This window comes from Peromyscus leucopus, chromosome 12 (assembly GCF_004664715.2).
Source record: "Peromyscus leucopus breed LL Stock chromosome 12, UCI_PerLeu_2.1, whole genome shotgun sequence".
In the NCBI taxonomy this organism is placed as follows: Eukaryota; Metazoa; Chordata; class Mammalia; order Rodentia; family Cricetidae; genus Peromyscus; species Peromyscus leucopus.
The window spans coordinates 62,078,946-62,103,531 of record NC_051073.1 but is presented as its reverse complement, the minus strand read 5'-3'; the positions used below and the strand labels follow the sequence as shown (position 1 = coordinate 62,103,531).

At 48.9% G+C, this 24,586-nt stretch overlaps 1 protein-coding gene across 1 annotated transcript in view; it reads left to right on the top strand.

Moving 5' to 3' along the window:
- The first annotated feature begins 2,068 nt into the window (after window positions 1-2,068).
- Heg1 (heart development protein with EGF like domains 1) overlaps window positions 2,069-24,586 on the top strand; it is a 62,245-nt gene continuing 39,727 nt past the window's right edge. Inside the window, 8 exon segments of the mRNA XM_037209990.1 lie at window positions 2,069-2,246; window positions 9,352-9,388; window positions 11,533-11,831; window positions 19,316-19,654; window positions 20,641-20,976; window positions 22,216-22,440; window positions 23,095-24,107; window positions 24,110-24,431. Coding sequence (XP_037065885.1) covers window positions 2,069-2,246; window positions 9,352-9,388; window positions 11,533-11,831; window positions 19,316-19,654; window positions 20,641-20,976; window positions 22,216-22,440; window positions 23,095-24,107; window positions 24,110-24,431 — 2,749 coding nt within the window.

The window sequence follows — 24,586 nt, the reverse complement described above, 5'->3', positions numbered from 1 at the left end:
TTCAAAACACGGCCTGCTGGAGGGGCCGAGCAGGGTAGGCGGCCGCCTTTCTGGGGAGATTACAACCACCTTCCTCCCACACCCCCAGGTTCCTGCCTGCCCCTAGAATATCTGACCCCTGGCCATCTGGTCTGAAATACCCCTCGTTTGGAGGGCTCCTGGGAGGGGGAAAGCTGTGAGGCCCCTCTGGGGAAGGCTCCCGGCAGCTCTGGGCGCAAGGAGGGCTTTTCAGCTCCAGTTTTGCCTCTCAGACTCCCGGGCACAGGCTTTGCTTCTTTGGGCAGTTACTCATACCCCAGAAGGACTCACAGCTCAGCCCTTGAGGCAACATCTCTGTTTAAGTCATCCTGGCAGCCCTCAGTGTCTTGCCTATGGCTGGTGCTCAATAAAAATATGTGTTCTGGTTTTTAAAGTGGCCAAATATACCTAACATAAAAGTTACCATTTGAACCATTAACTAAGGGCCATTCCACAATCACAATGTGATAGCCACCATCACATTCGTCTCCAGAAACTTTTTATCCCAAATAGAAACTCTTAAGGAATAACCCCTGACCTCAAACCCTGAGGAACCGCTGGTCCACTTTCCATCTTGATGAAGTTTTTATTCCAAATACTTCATGGGTGGACTCGTACGGTATTTGTCCTTTTGTGTCTGGCTTGTTTCACTTAGGTTTTTGAACAGGGTGTGCTTTGCGCTTTCTGAATCATTGGTAGCCCTGGCTCGCTCACAAAGATCCGCCTGCTCTGCTCCGATGCTGGATTAAAGGCGTGCGCCACCACCGCCCGGCTCACTTAGGTTTTTAGGGTTGCTTTATATCTAGCTCTGCATTACCACTCTGTTATACCCATCATCTGCCTATACATCTTGTGAAAGCAGTCACCCACTGACTGTTTTCATCGTCTGCCTGCTGTGAATACAGCCGCTGTGAAAATGTGTCATGTTATCTGCTCCAGTCTCTGCTGTCAGTCACGTGAGCTACACACCCAGAAGAGATCATATGGGAACTCTATGTTTACGTTTTTGGGGGACTGCTATACTGTCTCCATGGTGGCCGAACCAGTTTACATTACTCCTGGCAGCACATGTGAACTCCAGGCTTGCTACATCCTTACTGGCCCTTGTTTGTCTGCCTGCCTGTGTGTCTGTTGCTGCCACCTGCCTGCCTGCCACTTCCTGCCTGCCTTTTTTTTTTTTTTTAATAGTAGCCATCCTTATGTGAGAGCAGATATTTTGAATCTATACATGCCACTCAGTAGCTAGATAGTGGATTTAGAACTGTAACTCTCCCTCCTGAGCCTCCGTCCTGTCATCCGAGGCTAAGATTAATTAGTTACTATGGTCCCTAAAGGACCTGGTCACCTTTGGAGGGGACGAGGAGGGAGTCAATGACAACCCAGCCAACAGTGGCCAGAGTGAGTGGTACCAAGCAATGGTGTAGCCAAGTGACTTGGCCACACACTGCACATTAATCCAGGAGGAGCTGGCTGGGCTTCTCTTCTGGGCCCCCCGCTGGTTTCATCAAGAGCTGAACTTCATTCTCTCCTCTGCCACCATTTTCTGAGTTAACCTGGCTGGTGACTTTGATACCGTGCCTCAGTTTCCTCTTCCATTAAAGAGGGAAGAATTGCCCTCCTGCCTGCCTACTCCGCATCTAAAAGGATAATCGAGGGCCCTTAAATTCTCCTGTAAAAAGTGCCTTGTGGGGAGGCAAATAAATGTGTGGGATTCGTAATTGGCTCTCAGGATAGAAGCATAATTTCATCCTGTGGGAAGGGACCGTGAGCTGTGTTCTGCTCCTCTCACGCCCGTGGCAATCCACACACTGAAGGAACCAAAGGAGGGGAGAAAAAAGGTCGTCCCCCGCCCTCCGCCCCCAGACTTTTCTCTCCTCCCTATGTGAGCAATCGAATTTTAGGAAAACCACCACACTGACAAAGAAACTCGTAACGGGAGAGAGCCCCCATTGCTGGAATCTGTAATAATTAGGGGCAAGGCCTCAAACCCACAGCTCAAAAGGGGCGTTTCAAGTTCAGGATCGCGGGGAGGCCCCAAGGGGAGGTGGGGATGGGGAGTTCCAGGGCTAGGGATGAGGCCGGTACCGCCGCAGACCCTCACCTCGGGAGCCGGAACCCTAGCAACGTGACCTTCGCCAACAGACAGCCGGATGGCCTTTCTGCAGGACTGGTGCCCGTGGCGGTGACCTCCGGTGGCCCTGCAGCAGACACCGCCTTCCTCTTCATAGGCCCTGCTTTAAGCTCCATCCTGCCTTCCCCTTGGGTCTGTGTCCCTGTCGCTGGCTCTGCCCCTCCTGGCAGATTGAAATCTTTACATCGGACCCTGATCCTCCATTGCACCTTCACGACGGCCTCTCTGCGGTCCTTCCTCATCCACAGCCCCAGGCATTAATCAGATGTTTGCGCTTGGAAGTCGCAACATCACCCCAGCTCCACGTCTGAGAAGGAGACTTGTTCCCCTGAACCTCGGTCTCCGTGCCCACTCTGCTCTGTGTTACCATGCTTCCAGCATCCATAGGCATCATCTCTGCTGGAGGCTGGTTTAGAGATCCTCCTGCTCAGTCTTCCAGAGCATCCCGTGCAGCTGTCGCCACACGGAGTCTGGGTTCTAAGCCCGTGCGATGGACGCCACTTCACGCCTCTTAGGGAGAAATAAGGTCGGCCAAGCTGGGTTAAAGCCTGGTTTGAAGGCCAGAGGGATTTTTGTTTTGTTTGTTTGGTTGGTTTTTGTTTTTTTCCTTTGGCCCTACCAGCCAATGAATGGCCTGGAGCCTTGAGGAATAAGCTGGCGTGTACCAGGAAGCTAGGTTCAGATCATGTCTGCAGCTAACGGGCCGATCACTGATTCTTCCTGCTTCCTACTGTCCCCATGTGCCCAAAAAGGATAATAACACCAACTTGCCAGGACTGTCCCAATCCTTCCAGGAGGCCAGGACTGTCCCAATCCTTCCAGGAGGCCAGGCAACTGAAAACATCCAGCACGTGGCGGTGTTGGACCCAAGCTAGTGAAACTGGAGTTGGAATGAGGAGATGGGGAAATAAAGGGCTCATTCTTCAACTCTGCCCCCCCAAACACAAGCTGGTACCAGACTGTGCTTGACATTTTGCCTTCTGCTGGGCTGGATGGTGAGGGTAGGGGTGAGAATTCCTCCAGAAGGAAATGGCACAGGCCCATTACTGCTCAGGAACAAGCTGGCTGAACACACACACACACACACACACACACACACACACACACACGTTCACTGGGATGGGGGATGGCAGTGTCGGGTGGGGATGTGGAGTGGAGGAGCCGCTGCTGAAGCACCTGCTAATTAGGAAATCCGATTCCAGGCTGTGCCAGTTTCTCTCATGAGCGCCGGTTCCTAAACAGATGTTTTAGAACATTAAGATGCTACAGAAGTGGAAGCTGTCAACTTGAGGGAAAAATATCCAAGCAAAGCAATATAACTCTTGTTAATTTAAACTCCATTCATGGTCCGGGGGGCGTTCTGGCTGAGTACAGAAGAATAGAATCCTTGTTCAAGGTTGGCTGAATCCAGACACGCCAGCTCCGGTGGTTGGTGTGACGCCGTAGTCATGGGCTTGAATGGGGTTTGGATGATTGTCTCTGACACAAAGCTGGGCTGGCAAGGCAAATGGACTAGCTGTGGCTGGGCTACCCGGAGGCTACCTCTGATCCTAAAGTGGGAAAAAGCCAGAACCCAAGGCACAAAGAGACACTAAATTCTTACCAATCTAGGCAGCGCTGATACCTACTAAGGAGGTGGAGAGCAACCTCGGCCTGCAGGTCTCAGGCCACCTGGTGCAGCAATTGACCCAGGGTGAATCTCATCTCTGGAGAGATGCTCACTGGCCTCTTCTCTGCCTGTTATGTCCACTGACGGCACCTACAGGGGCTGGGCATCTGGAGACTGAGCAACCCAAACTGAAGTAATCTCGTGAGGCTTTCAGCCGTGGAATCACAAGCCACTCACATGCCTCTGCTTTATAAAGGTCACTGGGGCCCCAACCCACATCACTCCTTATGAGTCTCATGAGCCAGCTTTGTATTTAAGGGCTACAGACCGCCTACCAAGGGGGCATTTGGGGTTTCAGTGAAAGTTATTACAAAATGACTTCCCCGGGTCTCCAGCCTTTAGGTCCAGCAAAGATTCCAGATGTATTCCTTGCTTTTCTGTTGCTCTGATAAAACACCATGACTGAGACAACTTAGAGAAGAAGGAGTTCGTGTTGGTTTGGGTTCCAGAAAGTTAGCGTCCATAATGGCGGGCTCAGCAGGAACGGGGAGCTGAGAGCTCACTTCCTTGACTATAAGCACAAAGCAGAGAACAAGCTGGAAATGGCGAGAGGATTTTAGCTTTGAAAGCCCACCCCCAGTGATGTACTCCCTCTAGTGAGGCTGTGCCTCCTAAACCTCCCAAACACCACTGCCAACCGGAAACCAAATATTAAAATAGGCCTATATGGCCACACAGTGAGTCCCAGGTCGGAGGACCCTGCCAGTATGCCCTCTCTCGTTAGTGTTTATTTTTATTAAGCCTGCATATAGTTTAACAATTAAGTGGACTTTACAAAGCTGAAGTGGAAATTTTGACCACTTTCAACCCTTCTAGTTGATCCCATTTATAATTTTGTTTTATAATAAAATATATTCATTTTATTTTGGTTTTGAGTGATGCCCACTCATTTCTCTCTATGGACATTTTATGTCCTTCTGAGTCCACCAGGCTGGACATGACACAGTCTAATTCTGCTCAGGGTTAGCTTCAGGTACGTCAGTGAAGTTACCCTTCTGCACCAAGGACTCTGACCACACCCTGCATGCACCTGTTTGCCAGGGTTTGTTCCACCGTAATAATTCCATTACTTTAAAAAATGACATTTGAAGAAATGAATCCACTGTTTCTTAAGATGCACACGCGCATTTACTTTGCATGTTGGGCCTCCTTGCCTCGGGTGTCTAGGATTGCTTTCTTGTTTGAAATCAAACCTCTATCATTTCTCTTAGCGAAGGTGTTAGGTCTCAAACCCGGGACAAGAGCTGAGATGCCTATTAACAGATCAAAGCTGAAGCTGGCCTCCAGGTTCTCCCAGCATCCCTCAGTCCCTATCTGTTACAGGCTATGGCTGGCATACCCCAATCCCTACCCTGAACTCTCCAGCCCAGAGGCTGGGCTGCCCTTCCCTTTATAATCCAGCCATTTCCGTTACTTGGGTTTTTTTGGCCCTTTTCCCTCCTGGCCCCTCTTGGTCAGTGGCTCCTCTTTTGCCCTCCTCCCCCCTCCACATGGCCCAGCTCAGTCTGTCCATGTTCACTCTGGACTCTCCAAAATGTGCTCTCTTCTACATCTGTAATAAAAACCTCAACTCCTTAGGAGCAGTCATGTCCTCCTTTTTATTTCTTGTTTTCATTCGGGAGGGAGATTGATTAACTCACTTGTAAGTGAAAATCATTTTACCTGATGCTCTTAGGATAGGTTTGAAAGATCATTTTGCTGTGTACGCGATTCCAGCTGTTCTCTCTCAGCACACTGCAAGCGCTGATCTGCTGTCTTTTCTTTGGTTTCCGTTGCTGTAGTGGCTGGGTTACTTTTCCTTGTAGATAATTTGTTGGGTTTTGTTTTTGTTTTTGTTTCTGGTTGAGTTTAACTTAAAAACTTCTGTGGGTTTTGTGGCAGATTCACTATGATATCAGTATGTATCAACTACACACACACACACACACACACACACACACACACACACACACAAACACATCCTCTAGGAGTTTGTTAGCTTGAAGATGTATGCTTTTCATTGGTTCTGGAAAATTCTCAGCCATTACCTTTGTGAATATTGACCTTTGGCCTTCTCTTCTCTTCAAACTCTCATTAGGGACTGGAGACATGGCTCACACATTAAGAGACACATTTCAGAGGACCTGAGTTTGGTCCTCAGGACATGTGATTGCTAGGCAGCTCACAGCCTCCTATAACTCTAGCTCTGGGGGAATCTCACCTACTCTTCTGGCTTCCAGGGACATCCACCCACCCACCCCCCTCCCCCACATGAATAAAAATAATTCAAAATAAAACTCCAGTTAGACATGTATTCGGCTTCTTTTTCATTTATTTATTTATTTTTGGGTTTTCTAGACAGGGTTTCTCTGTGTGGCCTTAGCTGTCCTGGAATTCACTCTGTAGACCAGGCTGGCCTGGAACTCACAGAGATTCGCCTGCCTCTGCCTCCTGAGTGCTGGGATTAAAGGCATGCACCACCACTGCCTGGCTTTGACTTTTTTTTTTCTAATTTGCTAAACTTTTATTTATAATTTCTGTCTTTTTACCTGATTCTTAGCATTCTCTTATCTTTTTTTCTTTTTCTTTTTTAAATTACCTGTGTGACCATGTGTCTGTGCAGGAATATGTGGGTGTGAGTTCAGGCATCCATTTATATACCCGTCTTCTTCAATGATTCTAGTATTTGAAATCTTACCTGATTTGCTGACTTTCGTTCAAGAATGACTTGTTTTCTAGTATATTTGTGATTTTTTTTTTAACTGCAATGTCTTATTAGAAGTCTTCCTTGTTGTTTGTTTGTTTTTGGTAAATGACAGAAATTGGTCTGGAAGTACGTTCACATAGAGAGTGTTTGCATGGTTTTGCCGGGTTCCTCAAGGCATTGTCAGGGTCACTCCTCAGCTCCCCATTCTTCACTGATATGTGGAGGGGTGGGGCGCTGCGTACCTCTTTAAATCACCTTTGTAAAGACACAGTCTTTTTTAGTGTAGTCACAAGACCCCTCTCGAGCACACCTTCCACTTGAGGCTTGGATCATGTAGGGAATGTCAGTCTGCACACCCTCAGGAGATGGCTTTGGGCTGATAGACTTGGATTGTGATCGCTTTAGCTTTCCTCTGAAGCCGAGGAAGGGTGAGCTTTCCTTGCTGTCCCTCTGGGGCTTAGTTTCTGTGTCTTGTCCAGGGTCTAGTTCTTCTGACTCCAGCGTGGCACAGTGGTTCAGCTTTAGTCTCCTGGAGAGTTTACACGGTCTACCCGCTTCAGCCCTGTGTCCATCAGAAGATTAAGGCTAGAGATGTTGGAAGAAATGCCAGCTTCAGTTTTTCTCACCTTTCTCTGTTCCTAGTCTGATTCTTTCCTTATTCACCAGCTCAGAAGTGCGTTTAGGATAATTTTTTTTTTACAGCTATTTTATTCAGCATTTTTAGCTGTTGATCGTGGCAGGGTTATTGAGGACATTGCAGAGGACTATTGTAAGCCTTACGGCTTTATTTATAGCGTGCATCTTTCCGTTCTTACATCTTTCTGTAGTCTGCTCTCAGGGAGACAGTATGGTTCAATGTGAGCTGTGCTCCATCTGCCTGTGGCCAGTCTTTTCCTCCAGTGGAATTCCTGTAGCTGCTTGGGGTTCTGAGAATTCCACTCCTATCATCGCAGGAAGGGGCTATCACTGGGCTTCTGCCTTTTTTTTTTTTTTTTTTTTAGGCTCTAATGGAGCTAAATTTATTATCTTCCTTTCACTCCTGGCTTCCTAGCCTTGGGGCATCCTTCTGACTTTCTGCAACTCCCTTTTTTCTGATTTTCTTTGAGAGTCGTTTTTGTTATTGTGCCCAGTTAATCAAGAGGGTAGAGAAAGCATCCTCATGCCTTGGTGCCTCTTCACCTTTTCTGGGGATGCCAACTGCCTCCGAAGCAGACAAGGAAGAGTAAGACTAGCATTCCCTGTGGGTCGCTGCCATTCATAACCTTAGGGACTTCGTGGCTGCCTCTGGCAACACCACCCACATCCAACTTGTAGCTTACTGTGGGCCTTGCCCATCAGGTTGGGACCCCAGAGAAGCCCATGTGCCTGAGTGACTTCCTTCCCCTCCAGGGAACCTCTGTTCATTATCACCTCCAGGAAAGAGAACCAGGGCATGAACAGTCATTCTCAAGGAACTGGCGGAGGAAATCACCCCCTGAGAAAGCTCTCAGACTCTCCTAGGGCAGTTTGTGTACTCCCCTCCCAACCCACCTCAAGTGAGCCATTGGTCACGCCCCTTGTTATTGAACCCTTGAAACATGGCCAGCAAGGGGCTGGAGAGATGGCTCAGTGGTTATGAGCACTGGCTACTTTTCCAGGGGACCTGGGTTTGATTCCCAGCACCCACATGGCAGCTCACAACCATCTGTAACTCTGGTCCCAGGGGATCCAATGCCTTCTTCTGGCCTCCAAGGGCACCAGATGTGAAAGTGATATACAGATGTACCTGAAGGCAAAACACCCACACACATAAAGAGGGCAGCAGTAAAATATGAACTGGACTTAAAGGTTTAATACAAAAATATAATTACTATTTTGATATTTCTTATATCAAGTTCCTATTGGAATGACATTTTGAATATGTTGAATAAAATAAAATATTTCATATACATATATATTTTAAAGTGGCTACCAAAGTTAGTTTTGTGGATTGTGGGTTTCTCTCACTTAATCCTGTGGGCAATACTAATCTAAAAGATAACTTGTTCTTTTTGTTTCTTTGTTATATTTAGATACAAATGATTTTTTCTGCCTGCCTGGGTCTCTGCTTATCAGATGGTTTAACATTTTTGCCTTGGCTTATAAACATAGACATGACTTCATTCACTTCCCACTGAGAATTTCCCATGGTTTCACAGGCTGCAAGCCTAAGCACAAAGAAAAATATTCTCAAATAAGGAAAATAAAAATGGGGGGGGGTATAAAGATTTAATTTTCAATTAGTGTGTGTGTGTGTGTGTGTGTGTGTGCGTGTGTGTGCAGTGCATGTGGGTGCAGGTGCCCTCAGAGGCCAGAAGAGGGCGTCAGAATCCCTGAAGCTAGAGAGCAAGGATTTGTGAGCCACTCAGTGTGGTGTTGAGCTGGACTCCAGTCCTCTGCAAGAGCAACAAGTTCTCTTAACTGCAGAGCCATCCCCCCAGGCCCCCAGATGGAGTTTTTAAGAAGTCATGAAGTTGGCAATAACCTCCGGGGGTCCACTTGGGGTGCTGAAAGTTTCTTCATGTTTACTTTTCAAAAGCCATTGAGTTTCCCCTGATGTATTTGCTTGTAATTGCAGCCATCGCAAGGAACCATTGGACAGAAAGCAACAACACTGAACCCCACACCGGAAGCACCCCCTTTTATCAGAGTCAAGGGGACCATTCAGGTTCCAGGAAGGGAGTGACAGCTCAGACTGCCAGAATGAGCCGCAGTTCTTCAGGAGCCCCAGAAAACCCCTCTTTCCTACCTGAGACAAGTGCTGAGGGGAGGAACATGTCTTCCAGCCGAGGAAACGTCCCTGTTCTGCATGCCGGACGCTCGCCTGAGATCACCACGACCCTGACCGACCACGGCAGCTCCTCGTGTGAGTGTGTCATGAGGTTCATTTATATATGTCCAGTCCTGGAAAACACATTTTCTGCCTCCTTCCCACCCCACCCCCACATCCAGAGCGACTGTGCCCATTTAGGGGTTCTGCATTGGGGTGTATCAGGCAAGTCCTCCTCAGGGCCAAGCTTTTAAAGTCAGACCAGCAGGAGGTGCAGATTTGCCCGACATCCTGGCGGGTCCTTTGACATCTAGGCTCCAAGGCAGTCTAAATCCATCCCACCTCCGTCCTCCCGGGCTCCCGCCACGCAGTCGCACGTCCCAGGGGTTGGGAAGGATGGCGAGGCTTTGTTTGTGTCGATGGAGTTTGACTGGTTCTTGCTACTCCAGTCTACACAGTGGGTAACTTAATATTTTCAGTGAAGGGCTTCAACACGAGGCCGCAGTCCTAAGAGTACAGCTCACCCTAAGAGCAAAGACAAAGAAAAGTATCGCTAATTAGGCACACGCCTACGTAGCAACGACGAGCCTGCTCCCCCAAGCCTTCCAGCAGCCCAGTGAGGCTGTGTTGTTCCCGCTCTAAGGTTTTGGAAACTGAGGCTCGGAGACTAATTAACCCAGCATGTGGAGAGCAGGCAGCAGGTTTCCAAGTGAGGAGAGCCGAAGTCCGTGTGTTGAGTGAGTGGCCCCTCCAGCTCAGGAATGGGGTGCCCAGTATGAGCGAAGATAAAAGAGAGAGCAAAGCACATGTGGGCTTCCTGTGGGGCATCAGTGCCCGAGTCCTCTCTGGGAGAGTTACAGAGCAGTGGGCAGGACAGCTAGCTCTGTGGAGGGTCGGGACAATGATGGAGTACTTTGCAAGCTCGGCCGTTTCGACGTGGTGTGCTGGGAAAACTCCCTGAAGGGTTTTTGCACGACGGAGTGATGGTGTTAAGACAGTTTGAGAGAGGAGCCAGCCTCTAAGATGTCTAAAATGGGAGTAAAGGGGACCTGAAGTGAGCTGAACCATCCAGGTAGACATCTAGGCAGCAAGCGTTGAGCAGGTGAAGGTGTTGAAAAATCGCTTAACAAAGGAGGGACAGGGGAGCCCACCAAACAGGCGCAAAAACCCTGGATTCAGTCCCTGGCACCGTATAAACCACATGTGTGATCCCAGCATTCAGGAGGTGGAGGCAGGAGGATCAGAAGTTCAAGCCTGGGCTGAAGAGACAGCTCAGCGGCTAAAATCACTTTTCTACAAGATCCAGCTTCGCTTCACCGCACCCACATTGGACAGCTCACAACCACCAGTACTCTAGCTCCAGGGAATTCAATGTTCTCTTCTGGCTATCATAGGCACACACACTCACACCTAAAAATAAAAACAGATCTTAAAAAAAAAAAAAAGTTGCTAAAGTCATCTTTGAGTTTGAGACCAGCCTGTGCTTCGTGAGACCCCACCTCAAAAACTAAAATTAAAAAAAAAAAAAATGATCCTAGCACTCAGGAGGCAGAGGCAGGTGGATCTCAGTGAGTTCAAGGCCAGCCCGGTCTACGTAGTGAGTTCCAGGACAGCCAGAGCAACATAGTGAGACCCTGTCTCCAAAACAAAAACAAAACAAGAGCTGTGTCAACCAACGGGAGGTTGATAGTTGGTGAAGACCTCAAAGAAGAGGTTGAAGCCATCGAAGGTGACCTCCTGGCTTCATAGTCTTGGGACAGGTCTGACTGGGGGCACTCAGCTCTGTAAGGGAAATGTATGAAGGTATTTCCTGTTCCATCTGTGAATGGAGACCGCAGAGCTCAGAAGTCCAGCATGGGATACTCTCTGGTTTGCCTGATTGTCCAGTGTGGGGAATTCTGCATACATTGAATTCTGGGACATTCTGGGACCCTTTATGGAAAGTGAGGGATAAGTCTTCAAGGTCCAACACTGATCTCTAACTCTAGATCGTCTAAGGCTTAGCATCAGAGAGCTCCATTCCTGGTAATTTCTTCCCCTGGTGAGGGCCACTGATGAGGTCAAAGACCGTCTTTGGTTGGTGGTTTCTCTTGAAGTTCATTTTCCCTAAAATGAATGATTGTTCCCGCCTTCTCCTCACGTCTGTGTGTTTCATGGAAGCCGAAGTTGAGCCCTCTAGAGGTAATGAGACATTTGGAAGCCCGCTGGTGGGATTTTAATTGTTGATGTCTGCCTTTCAGCCTTGGGAGCTTCCCCCAGTCACCCGACAGTTCCAGGTCAGAAGGAAGAATCACCGTCCCTCAAACCGAGAGTGGAGTATCCCCGGACTTCCTGGAGAGGACCAGGGAGCTTCCAGAAGAAGGGACTGTGCATACACAAGTGGTTGGCACTGGGGTGTCCAGCCAAGCCTCCCTTCCTGCCCTGGAACCTGAGAAGCCAACCATGCTCTTCCAGAAGAGAAATTCATCAGGCCAGGAGCACTCTGGGCTGCAGTTCTCTTGGACCCAGAGTCGACCACCTCCCTCAGACCATCCCTCGTGTGAGTACTCCTGTCCCCAATTCACCCTTCCAATGTCACAATAACCCCAAATCGATGTGTATAACTAGCTGGTTAAGTACTGTGTCAGGCCAAGAGGGGAAGCAAAGAAAGATTTAAAAGCCATTCCTTACATGCCGAGTGCTTTGGGTGGAAGTACGGTCTATGCAGTTTATCTCAGTATTGAGGATCATGCTCAAAATACGTTTTAACTGTATATGGAGGGAAATATCAGCCAGTCTGGTGGCCGCTGTGTTCCCCACCTCCTGTCCCCTTTTCGTCCCCCCTTCTCCATACACACATACAACAAAGGTTAAGTGTGACTGATGTGTGTGCTTACAGGAGAGGCCACATGCCAGGGGGCTTGAATGAAACGCGAGCCGGACACCGTTATACCATTTGATTAGCAGTTTGAGTTTCGTTTGTTTATTTTTGCAAAAGCAGTTTCTTTGATAGCAGAGAAAATAGGTCCGTAATTTTTCCTGGCATTGTTTGGAAAGAAATAGCCTACCCAGTACAGGTGTTTGCACGGCTTTCGGTCGGCCCTGTGGCCGCAGAGAATTCCCCTGTCCCATTGCGCCATGCTGCTTCCTGTGCGCCAGCCTCGGCGCAGCCATTCTGTTCCACAAGCATTTCTCCTCTCTGCTAGGCCTCTACGCCACACGCTTCTCCAGCTCATCTGAGGCCTGCCTGCCTGGAGACCGCCGTCCTCCCGAGGACCCTTCTAGAGCAATGTTCAGTAGTTAAGGATTGGGGGCTCACATGTGCCCAGATTCCCCCGGGAGGCACATCCTGCCATGAGCCAAAAAGATGGTGTGAACTGCCGCTCTGTGTGCTGTTCAGGTTGTTTCTAGCCTTGGGGCTGTGGGAAGCAAGACAGAGTGGCAGGATTGGCACTTTCAAGACCCTTTTAAGTCAGAGAGGTTTTTGTTTTGTTTTTATTTTTTAAAATATATATAGCATTTTATTTATTCTTTGAAAATTCCATGCATGCATGCATATTTCAATCATGTTTAGCCCCTCCCATAATCGCCATCCAACTCCTCCAGACTCCTCCCAGATCACCATGTATGCCCACCTTCCCTCCCTTCCTCATTCCCTCCCTCCCTCCCTCCCTCATTCCCTCCCTCCCTCCCTCCCTTCCTCATTCCCTCCCTCCCTCCCTCCCTTCCTCATTCCCTCCCTCCCTCCCTCGCTCCCTTGCTCTCTCCCTCCATCCCTCCCTATGAATCCGTCCTTGCTGCCCATAAATGCATGGCTGTGGGGCCACCCACTGGAGAATGGTCAACCTACCAGGAACCACACCTCTTAAAGAAAACTGACTCTCCTCCCCAAGCAACCATCAGTTATCAATAGCACCTCAGCTCAGGATGAGGATTTATGTGCTGCTCCTCCAACCATGAAGGCAGAGACTTCTTAAAGTATTCTGCAAGACTGGGAGTTTGCGTTTATGCCATCAAAGTAAACACCGAGCCCAGAGGTCTTCTCTGGACTACCCATGGAAAGGGCCAGTCTTCTCACATAGGCTTGCCGGGCACTTCCGACTGTCGGGTGTGGACAGAATTCACGGTTCATGTTTGCAGGGGATTGCTTTTTAAGATGGTTCGTAAGTGGCTTGGAGAGACTCAGTGGTTAAGAGTCTTTTCTGCTCTTCCAGAGAACCCACATCAGGTGGCACACTGAAGTTACAACTGTCTGTAACTCAGAAGTCCTCTTCTAGACATACACAAGTACATGCACACAAACGTAGACATCTGTGTAAACAACAACAACAACAAAAATCTTTTTTAAAAAGATTATTCATGAGCATTAGACAAAAGCTATGATCCTAGGCAGCCTGAATTCTGTGGCTTGGTGGTTTACAACCAGCTTTGCTAAAAGGAAAAGAAGCATTTCCAAGGGATGTCCACTGTGGTTCTGGTCAGGGTCATTTAATATTAATAATATACATTAAACCTAGTACTGTGGTATATTCGAAAGGAGTCCACATTCCTAACTTTACTGGACCGGACTTGATCTTCATCTGTTTGTTTAATGCTAAAAGGTAATTGACCCCCCAAAGTCTTCCTTTTTGTTTCTTTTCCTTTTCTTTTCATGGAGTTTTTTCTACATATGGAGTTCCTAGTTGTCCTGGAACTCCATATGTAGACCAGGCTGGCCTCGAACTCACAGAGACCTGCCTACCTCTGCCTCCCGAGGGCTGGGATCAAAGGCGTGCGCCACCATGCCTGTCTCTGGCCCTCATTCTTTGAGTAGTTGTCCTTCAAGAGCAGTGGTTCTCAACCGTCCTAATGCTGTGACCCTTTAATTCAGTTCCATGTGTTGCTGTGACCCCCAACCAGAAAATTTGCTGCCATTCTGAATCCTAATGTAAATATCTGTGTTTTCTGATGGTCTTAGGTGACCCCCTGTGAAAGGGTTGTTCGATCTCCCAAAGGGATCACAACCCACAAATTGAGAACTACTGTTCTAGAACCTTCCATTTCTAATGTTTGGAGTTTCACTGTCTTTCATAGTCCTGGAGTCTTACTGAGGATGTCTCTCCCTTGGTGACCTGGGTGATCTGTTGTAGGTAGAGTTAGGCCACCCTCTAAAGTGGCCACTGAAGAGGACTTTGGTGCAGAGGACATACCCTACCCCAGCACCTGAGGCCAAAAGAGGAAACAAACTTCTGCTTTGTTTTTAAAGTTAGCCTGGCTCCTTCCGGCCTACCAAGCAAGCTCTGTCCACCTCTCCTTCTACTGAATGGAAATCCTGAAGGTTCTGCTGCCCCTTTCTGAGTCCATGATACAGGATACAGGCATGCAGGCAAGAATACCAAAGGAGAGCCAGCAGGGCCTGTCGAGGCAGGCTTGGGGTCAACCTGCCTGGCTGGCCAGCTCAAGACAAGCCATGGAGTACTGGGTCGGGGGTGGTGAGGCGTTTCTAACAATGAGGCCTAGGGAATAGCCCAATACTCAGACCAGTCAAGTTGGTGATGCCCCTCCCAGGACATGCACACAGGTGACAGGCTAAGGATGCGGCAAGGGATCAGCTGATCTGAAAGGGGGCAACACTGGGTGGCCCATACACACTCAGGCTGTCAACTGCGCCTCCTGACTGCCACCTGGCTACACCCTAGCTGGGTTTCTGTCAACGCAACACAAACTAGGGTAATCTGGGAAGAGGGAACCGCCATTGAGAAGATGCCTCCATCAGATTGGCCCGTAGGCAAATCTGTGGGGCATTTTTTTTTAATGGTTGGTGTAGAAGGGACCAGCCCACTGTGGGTGGCGCCATCCCTGGGCAGGTGGTCCTGGGTTCTATAAGAAAGCAGGCTGAGCAAGCCATGAGGAGCAAGCCAGTGGGCAGCACCCTCCATGGTTCTATTTCAGGTCCAGCCTCAGTGATGGACTTTTACCTAGAACTTGAAAACAAACTGTTTCTTGCCCGAGTGGCTTTTGGCCAGTGTTATCAGAGCACCAGAGCGCAGACTAGAACGCACTGATCAATGCAGCCTCTTCCACACCCTGGACAGACAGGGGTTAATCTGTTTCTGAACAGAAACTGCATCTTACAGCACCAAAGCAAGTCCAGGAAGATGAGCCAGGGGTTATAAGAAAGACCAGAAGGCATTGCTCTCCATCCTCTCCTGCTTCGGCCTCTCTAGACTTTCCGTCCTCTCTTCGACGACCATGTACTGCTGTTTGATCACGGGTGGGGGTGGGGCCGTCAACACAGCAACACATGGCAGGGGTGAGGGTGGAGGGGAGGAAGCTCTTCCCAAGGCAGAAATGTGTATGTTGAATTGTGTGAGCGCGACCACAATTGAGCACTAAATTTAGTATGAGCTTCCTGGAAATGGGGGCACAAAGGGAAGCAGGGTGGAGCATACGATTGTTGTCGGACAAAGTAAGCATACGGTTCACCCCATAGGCATGAATGTTTCAGGGGGCAGTAATTCCAAGAGGAATATTTACGTAAGGAATCTTTCCATTGCCAGTTTGTGAGAATCGCGCTAATGTTCTTTGAAGGTGACATTTTGTAAGGCTCAGTAAGAGCTGGGGCATCATAATGGGTCTTGACTTATGGAAGTCTTTCCTGTGGGCAGCTGAGCTGATGTGGTCCAGGTAAATTGCTTTGCGGTGATTTCGCTTTGTGAAGGGAGAGAACATTAATAACTTGGAAGATTTTGGATTCTGTCTGTCTCGTTCTAACACCAGCTGCCTCGGCTATTCTTCTGGGAAGTTCTGGATAACAGTCCAGGCTGAGCAATGAGATGATGCCTGAGGCTCTGGGGTTTGGTCCTGTGACTGGAGAGCGACTCTTGTGAGCAGGGCCTTCTCTCCATGGCCCGTGAGAAAGAAAGACTAGGCGCTTAGCTCGGGCCTTGTCCCAGTGGGTGGGGCAAGTTTTTACATTTTTATTTATATTTTTTATTTGATTGATTGATTGATTGATTGATTGATTGATTGACTGTGTAGGCGAGTGCACATGCTACAGTGTGTTTGGGCCAGAGAATAACTTGTAGGAGTCGGTTCTTCTCTTTCCACCCTGTAGGACACAGGGATTGAATGTCTGTCAGGTTTGCTGAGCCATCTCACCAGCTGAGTTTTCCTTCTCTCTCTCCCTCACCCTCTGTCTCTCACTCTCTCACTCTGTCTCTCTGTCTCTGTTCCTTCCTTCCTTCCTTCTTTCCTTCCTTCCTTCCTTTTTTTTTTCTTTTTGCCTTTTCTGAGGTTCAAACTCCGAAGGTTTCCCATTTTTGAATGACTGCTTCCTGGGAGCCATCCAAGAAGGGTGATCATCCAGTGATCACGATGCCAGCTTACTGATTCAGAAGTGTGATGTGTTTCCTCCTAGCCGGTGCAGCAGGTGCCCGTGTGGGATCATAAGCATTCCCTTCTTTATCAGAGGCGCTGCTTGGCAGAAGTAGTTATACACCTTTACCGTGAGAGCTAAGTGAGATGCATATATAAGGCACTTAGCACAATGCCTAAGGCATTGCAATTGCTCACTTCAGGGTAGTTTGGCTGAATTTTTTTTTTAAATTTTATTTATTTCATGTGCACTGGTGTTTTACCTGCATGGATGTCTGTGTTACGGTGTCAGATCCCCTGGAACTGGAGTTACAGACAGTTGTAAGCTGCCATGTAAGGTGCTGGGAATTGAACCCAGGTCCCCTGGGAGAGCAGCCAGTGCTCTCAACAGCTGAGCCTTCTTTCTCTCCAGCCACCGTTGGGTTGAGTTTTGAGACTGGGTCTTTGTAGTGGAGGTGGGCCTGGAACTTGCTGTGCGGACCAAACTAGCTTCCAGCTCATGATCTATCTTCCTGCCTCACCTCCCAACATTGCAGCATGTGCTATCATGTCCAACCATGATGAGTGGGGTGGCAATGTGCTGCTGCACAGCCCGTGGGGGTGTGGGAAATAGAGCTGGTTTCCTTAGTGACTCAGCGTTTGTGTGAACTTTGTGATTGTATTTCTGTGGCCATTTATTTGCTAAACTTACCAAAAATGAGCAGGCCTGGGCTTTTCAAGCTGAATCCAATATAATCATCACAGTAGGTTTTGTTTTTAAGGTTTTGTTTGCAGTTGCATGTATACGTGCCTTTTTTTGAGGGGTTGCGCATGAGTAAAGGTACCCTCAGAGGCTGGAAGAGGGTGTTGGACCCTCTGGAGCCAGAGTCTCACAGACAGTTGTGAGCCACCCAGTGTGAGTGCTGTCAACCGAACTCAGGTCCTCTGAAGGAGCGGTAAATACTCTTAATGCCAGGTCATCTCTATCCCTCCACCACTGTGTTTTGGTGAGAATACTGAACAAACGACAGAATGCAGTTGATTCGAAATGAAAATGGTTTTCAAGTAATTTGGAGACCATTTATGGGACCTATCTCTATCACTTCTCTCTTATAGAAAAGTGGCTTTGGCTTTTGTTTGTGTTCCAGCAGGGTGGATGCCTCCACATCCACATCTTTCTAATCCGTTATCTCTGTGGATAACCCGGGCCTGTGACTGTTTCCGTTAAGGTCCAGTAACCCACACAGCAGTCTGTGCTCCTGGTGTCCGGGGGTCTATGGTTTTGCGAGAGAATAAAAGGGACCCTTTCTTTCTCACACTTCCTCTCTAACTGTGTCTAAAATCTGTTTGTGCTTTTGGCCACAACTGCACGTAAGAATGGTCTTCAAAGAACGGTTTATAATGGCAGCTTCCTTTTTTTTTCCCTTTTTGGAGCCGTGATTGACAGCTGGAAGCCTTTTGCGGTATAGGTCTAGACAGCTCTTTATTGCTGTCGGCTTCGAGTGGAAAAGAAAGGAAAGCACCTTCTTTCTTTGCCTCCACTGTTTGGCTCCCCAGGCTTTCCTACACCTTGTTCTTGCCTTTAACAAGGATATCTTGTGGTGCTGGGGTTTGAACTCAGGGCCTCACGCATCCTAAGTGAGCTCTCTACCACTGAGCGGCATTCTTAGCCCTTGGCGTTGGGGCTGCGATGTACCTTCCAGAGGACAGTTCTTAATACCTTTGGAAAGTCTCCCTGTGGAAGGGAGCTCTCAGCCAGATATCTATGGTGAGGAGCAGATTGTGCATTCTGCCAAAGGCATGTAACTGAAGTCTTGAGGCTGTTGACAGCTGTCTGAGGACAGGCATCTGTTTCACTGATCAGAAAAACTGTTCCCAGCCTAGTCTTTGGTCTCCTGGAGTGCCCTCTGGAGTCCTACACTGGTTTGAAGACATCTCTCTAAAGCTCAGTGAGATAAAGTAACTGCAATAATGAAATCTGTTTGCTTTTAGGTGAAATTAAATAAAACTCCCCGGAGCCATAATACATTCTCCTGTTGGTTAGTAGTTCTGCAGATGAATGTAGTTTGAATGGTTTCTCAAAGCGTCAGCTTTATGGTGGCCATGATGTAGGGACTAATAAAGAGCCTTTGGTGGTGACCATGTTGGGAACTACTGTCCTAGGCCAGTAATGTCTTGACTGTGTTCTGTAGAGCCTCAGTGCTGGCTGAGTGGCTGTATACCCTGTACTGGCTCACACTTGGTTCACAAACTGCTACGGACTGGATTTTAGTCTATGAGAGCATTTGAACAAAAGGGTTCCAGTGCTAAAAACAAACCGGCAGCCACAGTCATATCACGGTGGCCTGTACGGTGGAATTCCTACACTGTGGAATGCAGTGTCTCTCTAGAAAACAAGACAAATTATTTCTTTGTCTGAGATTCTCCTGTCTTCCTTTTCGCTTGCATAGAAAATGTAACTTGTGCATGGTGAGCGATCTGACTGTGTCTGTAGCCAGCTCTGTGGGACTCAGAACTGGTGAGGAGAAAGAGAAGGAGGGACCCCTGGCCGCACTGGTGTGTATCAGCATGATACAAGTGTCTGCTCTTTTTACACCCATGCTATTCAGATTCATGTATCAAGTGTAATAAGCATCATTTGTACCTAGATAGAGTCCTGGTTTTCTTAGCCATTCCAGTAGTTCTGAAGCACACTTTCTTCTGTTTTAGCTTCTGGAAGCATAAAGAATTTTAACAACTCCACTGCCCTCCAAAGCCCATCAGTCACCCAGACAAAGAGTACGCATGTCACCAACACATTCACTAATGGTGTTCCAAGAATGCTCCGGTCTTTGACTGTCAGCATGGAACCTATAAATGAGACAGAGAGCTTCCCTGAGCACTCCAGAATTGCCATAACTTCAGCCTCAGTCCATTCTTCACCCTCTGTGGTTGACTCAAGGACACACAGCAGACTATCTGAGAGTCTGGGAGATGGAGAAGGCATGGGGCCATCTACAGAAAATGGGTTTGGACTTCCATCCATGCACTGGCAAAGTGACTCCCACAGTAAGTAGTTCTCCTTTATTTGACTTGTGGACATTTTATAGAGTTGGATGTTCTTAGGGGGTCTCCTCAAGACCATTTGCAGTCTCCGAGGAAAAGTGTGTCCTCAATGACATCAGATCCTTTCTGCCATGTCACACGATTGCATTTTGGTCTTGGGGTGTGGACAAGTGCCATTCCTCAGATGAGAATACCAAGACCTGAAGGGCTCAAGTAAAGCAAACACAGCTTACTGAGCAGAGTGGAGACCTCAGCCCTGGGGCTCTCACGGTTCAGCCCATCTTCATCCTATAATGTCATCTGCAAAGTGAGATGCTGACCTGCTCTTTACAGCTGGCTTCAGTGCTTTTGTGTATAGATCATCTTTATAAGTTGTCAGGTCGGGCGGTGGTGGTGCACACCTTTAATCCCAGCACTCGGGAGGCAGAGGCAGGCGGATCTCTGTGAGTTCAAGGACTACAGTGAGTTCCAGAAAAGGCGCAAAGCTACACAGAGAAACCCTGTCTGGGGGGAGGGGGAAGTTGTCAGGCGTAAATATATTTCCCAAATCATAGTTTGGCTTACTCCTTATAGTTTATTTTATTACACATCAGAAGTAGAAGAACGTTTATCAGTATTCCAGCTGTTGTTTTAGAAAAACACTCCACCTACAATATTTGTGAACAGTGAACTTTTTGGATGTCAGGACTCCTTCCTTGAGCTACTTTTCAAGGGACAGAGAGAAACAGTGAAGCCTATAAATTACTGTTTGCCCATGCTGCCCTCAGGTCTCCTGTTCACAGCTTTTAAGTTTTAATATTATTATATTGCTGACATCTAATAATTTTTAAAAAAATTTAGAACATGGTGATGCTTGTAAGGTGACCCATATAAACACTGTCCAAGATTCCTTGGCAGAGAGAAGCTTGCCTCAGAGGGGATGCTGTCTTAGTTGTTAAGCATCTTTTCCAGGTCCACTAATGACCACCCCCCACCCCAATATCTTACAGCCTTTGGAGGACATCAGCTTGCCAGCAGCTCGGAAGCAGGAAATGGAAGTGCCGTGCCTCTGACTGAACTGGCGTTTAGGTCAGTTCCCTCCATTGGTGGTGGAGAGCACACAGGACAGTGGTTCCCCACCAAGAGCAAAACATCTACAGCTCCAGCAGAAAGCTCTGCTTTGCATCCAGAAGCTGGGAGCACTCGGACTTTGACTAAGTTCTCACACACTGCACAACAGCCCCAAGGTGGGAGCTCAGGGTTGGATGGGAAGAGTTCCTCAGAGTCTTCATCCACATCTTCCTCGGAAAGACTGGATTCTGCAGCACCACGTGGAGGACACTCAAGTGAGTTCTTATTGCATGGAAGTCTACCACAGGGACTTAGGATGTGTCTGGTCCTTTGATCTTCTAAAGCCTGCATTAGGAAAGTAATTTTCCTGGTCGCAGGCCATTCTCTTAGCTGGTTACTACAAATATGCCTGCATGTCCCATCCTTTTTAATCTGGTACATCTCAACTCTTTTTCTATGGTGTATGTATATGCACACACATGTGGGTGGGTGCCCAAGTGCACATGTGTAAATGGAGGTCAACCATCAGCCTTCGGTGTTGAACCTCAAAAGCAATCCACTTTTTTAGACAAGTCTGTCCCTTAGACTTGGGGATCACGATAAGGCTGGCCCTGTGTCCCTCGTGTGGAGCTTCCAGGAGCATGCTGCCATGCTCGGCTTTTTAATGTGAGTGCTGAGGATTGAGCTTGGGTCCTCAGGGAGCCGTCTCCCCAGCCCCAGGTCTAAGGAGCTTTGGATGCCGCCTCCCCTTCTGTCATATAGAACTTGGGGCCTTCTGTGTCCACACCCTCCCATGGTTTATAGCCTGCCCCAAACCCCAATGCCTCCTAATCACAGGACTTCTGGACATTTCCTGTGAAAGCAATCATACCATACATGGCCTTTTGTGTATTTAATTTCACACGGCCTCAGGATTCATCAAGCATGTATCTGTCCTTCTGAATAATGTTCCATCCCCTGATTATTAATATTATTAATAGTGTCCCTATGATTGTTTGGGGACACTTTATATGGAGACGTGCTGTCTTGGAATTATCAAGTTATATACTAGTATCTTTTTGTTATTGTTGTTTGAGACAGGGTTTCTCTGTGTAACAACCCTGGCTTTCTGGAACTCATTTTGTAGACCAGGCTGGCGTCATCGAACTCAGAGATCCACCTGCCTCTGCCTCACAGGTGCTGGGGATGAAAGGTGTGCGCCACCACCACCCAGCATCCACGCTATTTTTTGATCCATAGTGACTGACACTCCACAGGCCAGGCCCTGAACTTGCCACCAGCTTCACTGATAAAACTCTGATTGTTATAATGTATCACCCAGCAAAAATCCAGTATTCTGGATCCCTTGGCTGGAGTAACAGTCCTTATGGTGACATTCAGGACACCCGAACAGAGAGGTGTCAGCCCTCTGGTCGCAGGTAAAGAGCCTCAGAGAAGCCTCTGGTCTCCAGTGGCCCAGAACGTGAGGCTAAAAGTCCTTGTCCCTGCATTTACCTCCCCTCTCTTTCCTGTAGCCCCGGAAGAAGATGGTGCGCTGCTGAGTGACAGCTCGGACCTGGCAGAGAGCACTTCCGTGGTGCGCGCCCCGCACACGTCTGCGATGCTCACCCGGGGCGGGGAACGCACGCTGCGGTCCCTCGGCCTCTCGCGCGCCGCCGCGACCCACCCAGCGCGCCCCACTCCGCGTGGGAACGTGACGGAGCACGCGGGCCTGCTGCCCCGGGCAGCTACCCTCGGAGGTGCGTCTTCCCACGGCCGCCTTCCTGTCTGTAGATTGGCTCTCAGCCCTGGGGTGGTTACTGTTGGCTGGCAACCGGAAAAAGTAGCTTACGGCTTGCTCATTAGGAAAAGAACCTTCGGGGGTTCTCCGACCGCAGGAAGCGCCCCCACCCCCATGGCCTCGTGCTTGCTTGAGGTAGATGGGATGACAGGTTTAAAATAGAGGAGAGCAGTCCCTGCGGAGAAGGCCATCTCCCGGGAAGAAATACCTCATTACACAGAGTGGAAAGTTGGGAGCCTTTTCCTTTTTCCATTTGATAATGGCAATAACTGTTTGGGATCTTGGGCGCCTTTCCATGGCAATTTGCTTTTATTGAAACATGACGTGAAGAGGGGCTTTGGAAACAGTCCCTATTTTTAGACTCGGCACTTCACCTTTATTCCCATGTATGTCACTAGCGCTGGTCCTCACAGGAGGGATCTGCGCTGAACCGATCCTGGCTATTTTAGCTTCCAGCATCGTCTTGACTGAGAGTGCGTACCAAGAGGAACCACCTCTCGGAGGCAGAGTCTGCCGCACTTAAGTTCGTGGATAGGACGCAAAGAACGTTTTCCAGCACTTGTCTCAAAGACCGTCTTGTTTATTTGACCAACTTTGTCTTTTCTCTTCGTAGTCACTGGACTGAACGACGGTCAAGAGCCCGGCTCAGACGCGGAACAGAGGACGTCCGGTGACCACACAGACCACGCCTATGTTTCCTCTACTTTCACCAAAGGAGAACGGACATTACTGTCCATCACAGAAAACTCTTCCTCCTCAGACTCCGGCGAGAGCTCAACCTCTTATATTAGGATCTCAGACCCTCCACGCTCGGACTTTTCTTCTTCTCAGGCTCAGACTAAAAGAAGTAACGTGTCCTCCTATGATGGCGAACCTGCTCAGTCTTCCACCGAGTCACTGGATCTGCATACATCCCACCTTCCATCCCATACATCCACCGTTAATGTGCCAGACACCTTGGGTCTTGATGCCAGCACTCGGTCTGTTGAGGACCCCTCTGAGGCGGCCCCTTCTCCGCTCCCCTCAGTGTTACAGCCCCACCAGTTTCCGTCAACCTTACCATCAACCGGGTCTCCCACACAGCAGCTGAAGTCTACCTCTGAGCCAGCCACACCTTCAGCATCCTCTCCGTCACCTTCACCCATCTCCTTCGTGGTGTCAACCTTTGCCCCGCACTCTGTCCCGCAAACGACCGTCCCACATTCATCTTCTCCCCTGATCCCACACAGGGCAAGGGAGCCACGTGTAACTTCAGTCCAGATGTCGACAGTGGTATCCCCTGTAGTGGTGTTCCCCAGTAACCAGACAGCAGACCCCAAGAACCAGAGCACCCCACAGCAAGACAAAACCGTCACGGAAGCAAAGTCACCAAGCCTGGCGTCTCTGCCCACGGACTCTACCAAACCAGTAACGATGAGCCTTCCTCCAGGGACCCCTTGGTCCCCAGCCTTAATGGGGTTCTCCACAGAGCCAGCCCTACCAGCCACAAGCACCAGCTTAGCCCAGATGTCTCCAGCTTCGACGGCTCCCATTTCCCAGACGACTCGCTCTCCCGTGACCAGTCCCAGCACCCTGTCAAGCACGGAAGCTTTGACCCCAGGGGCTGTCATTGTGCCCACTACCCTGACCCTGAGGAACAGCACCTGCCAACCAATCCTGAAATTCTAGTGCTGCAAACCTCAACAGAACAGGCCGTCACCACAGAAGGGACCCGGGTGCATATGGATCCTACCACTCACTCTGCCCCTCTGACCACTACTCCCACATCGGTGGAAGTGACCACAGAGCTGGGCCAGGCAGAAGAGGCCAGCCCGGTTTCGCCTTTTCTCAGAACATCTTCACCTCAAGCTACAGATGTTTCTACAGCTGCAATGTTGACTTCCGAATATACCACCTTCGCTGCTCAGAGCCCCGCACAGTCACCAACAGCTCTGTCGCCTCCAGCCCCAGGTAAATGCATCTTACAAACACACACACTGACCGTCAGGCCCTGACCAGCACTAGAGCTGCCAAGGGCTGGGGGTCTGTGTGAACGTGCAGACGTGACTAGTGTTTGAAACAATGTCTGTCCCATGACCGAGAACGACTCTTATTGAAATACAAAG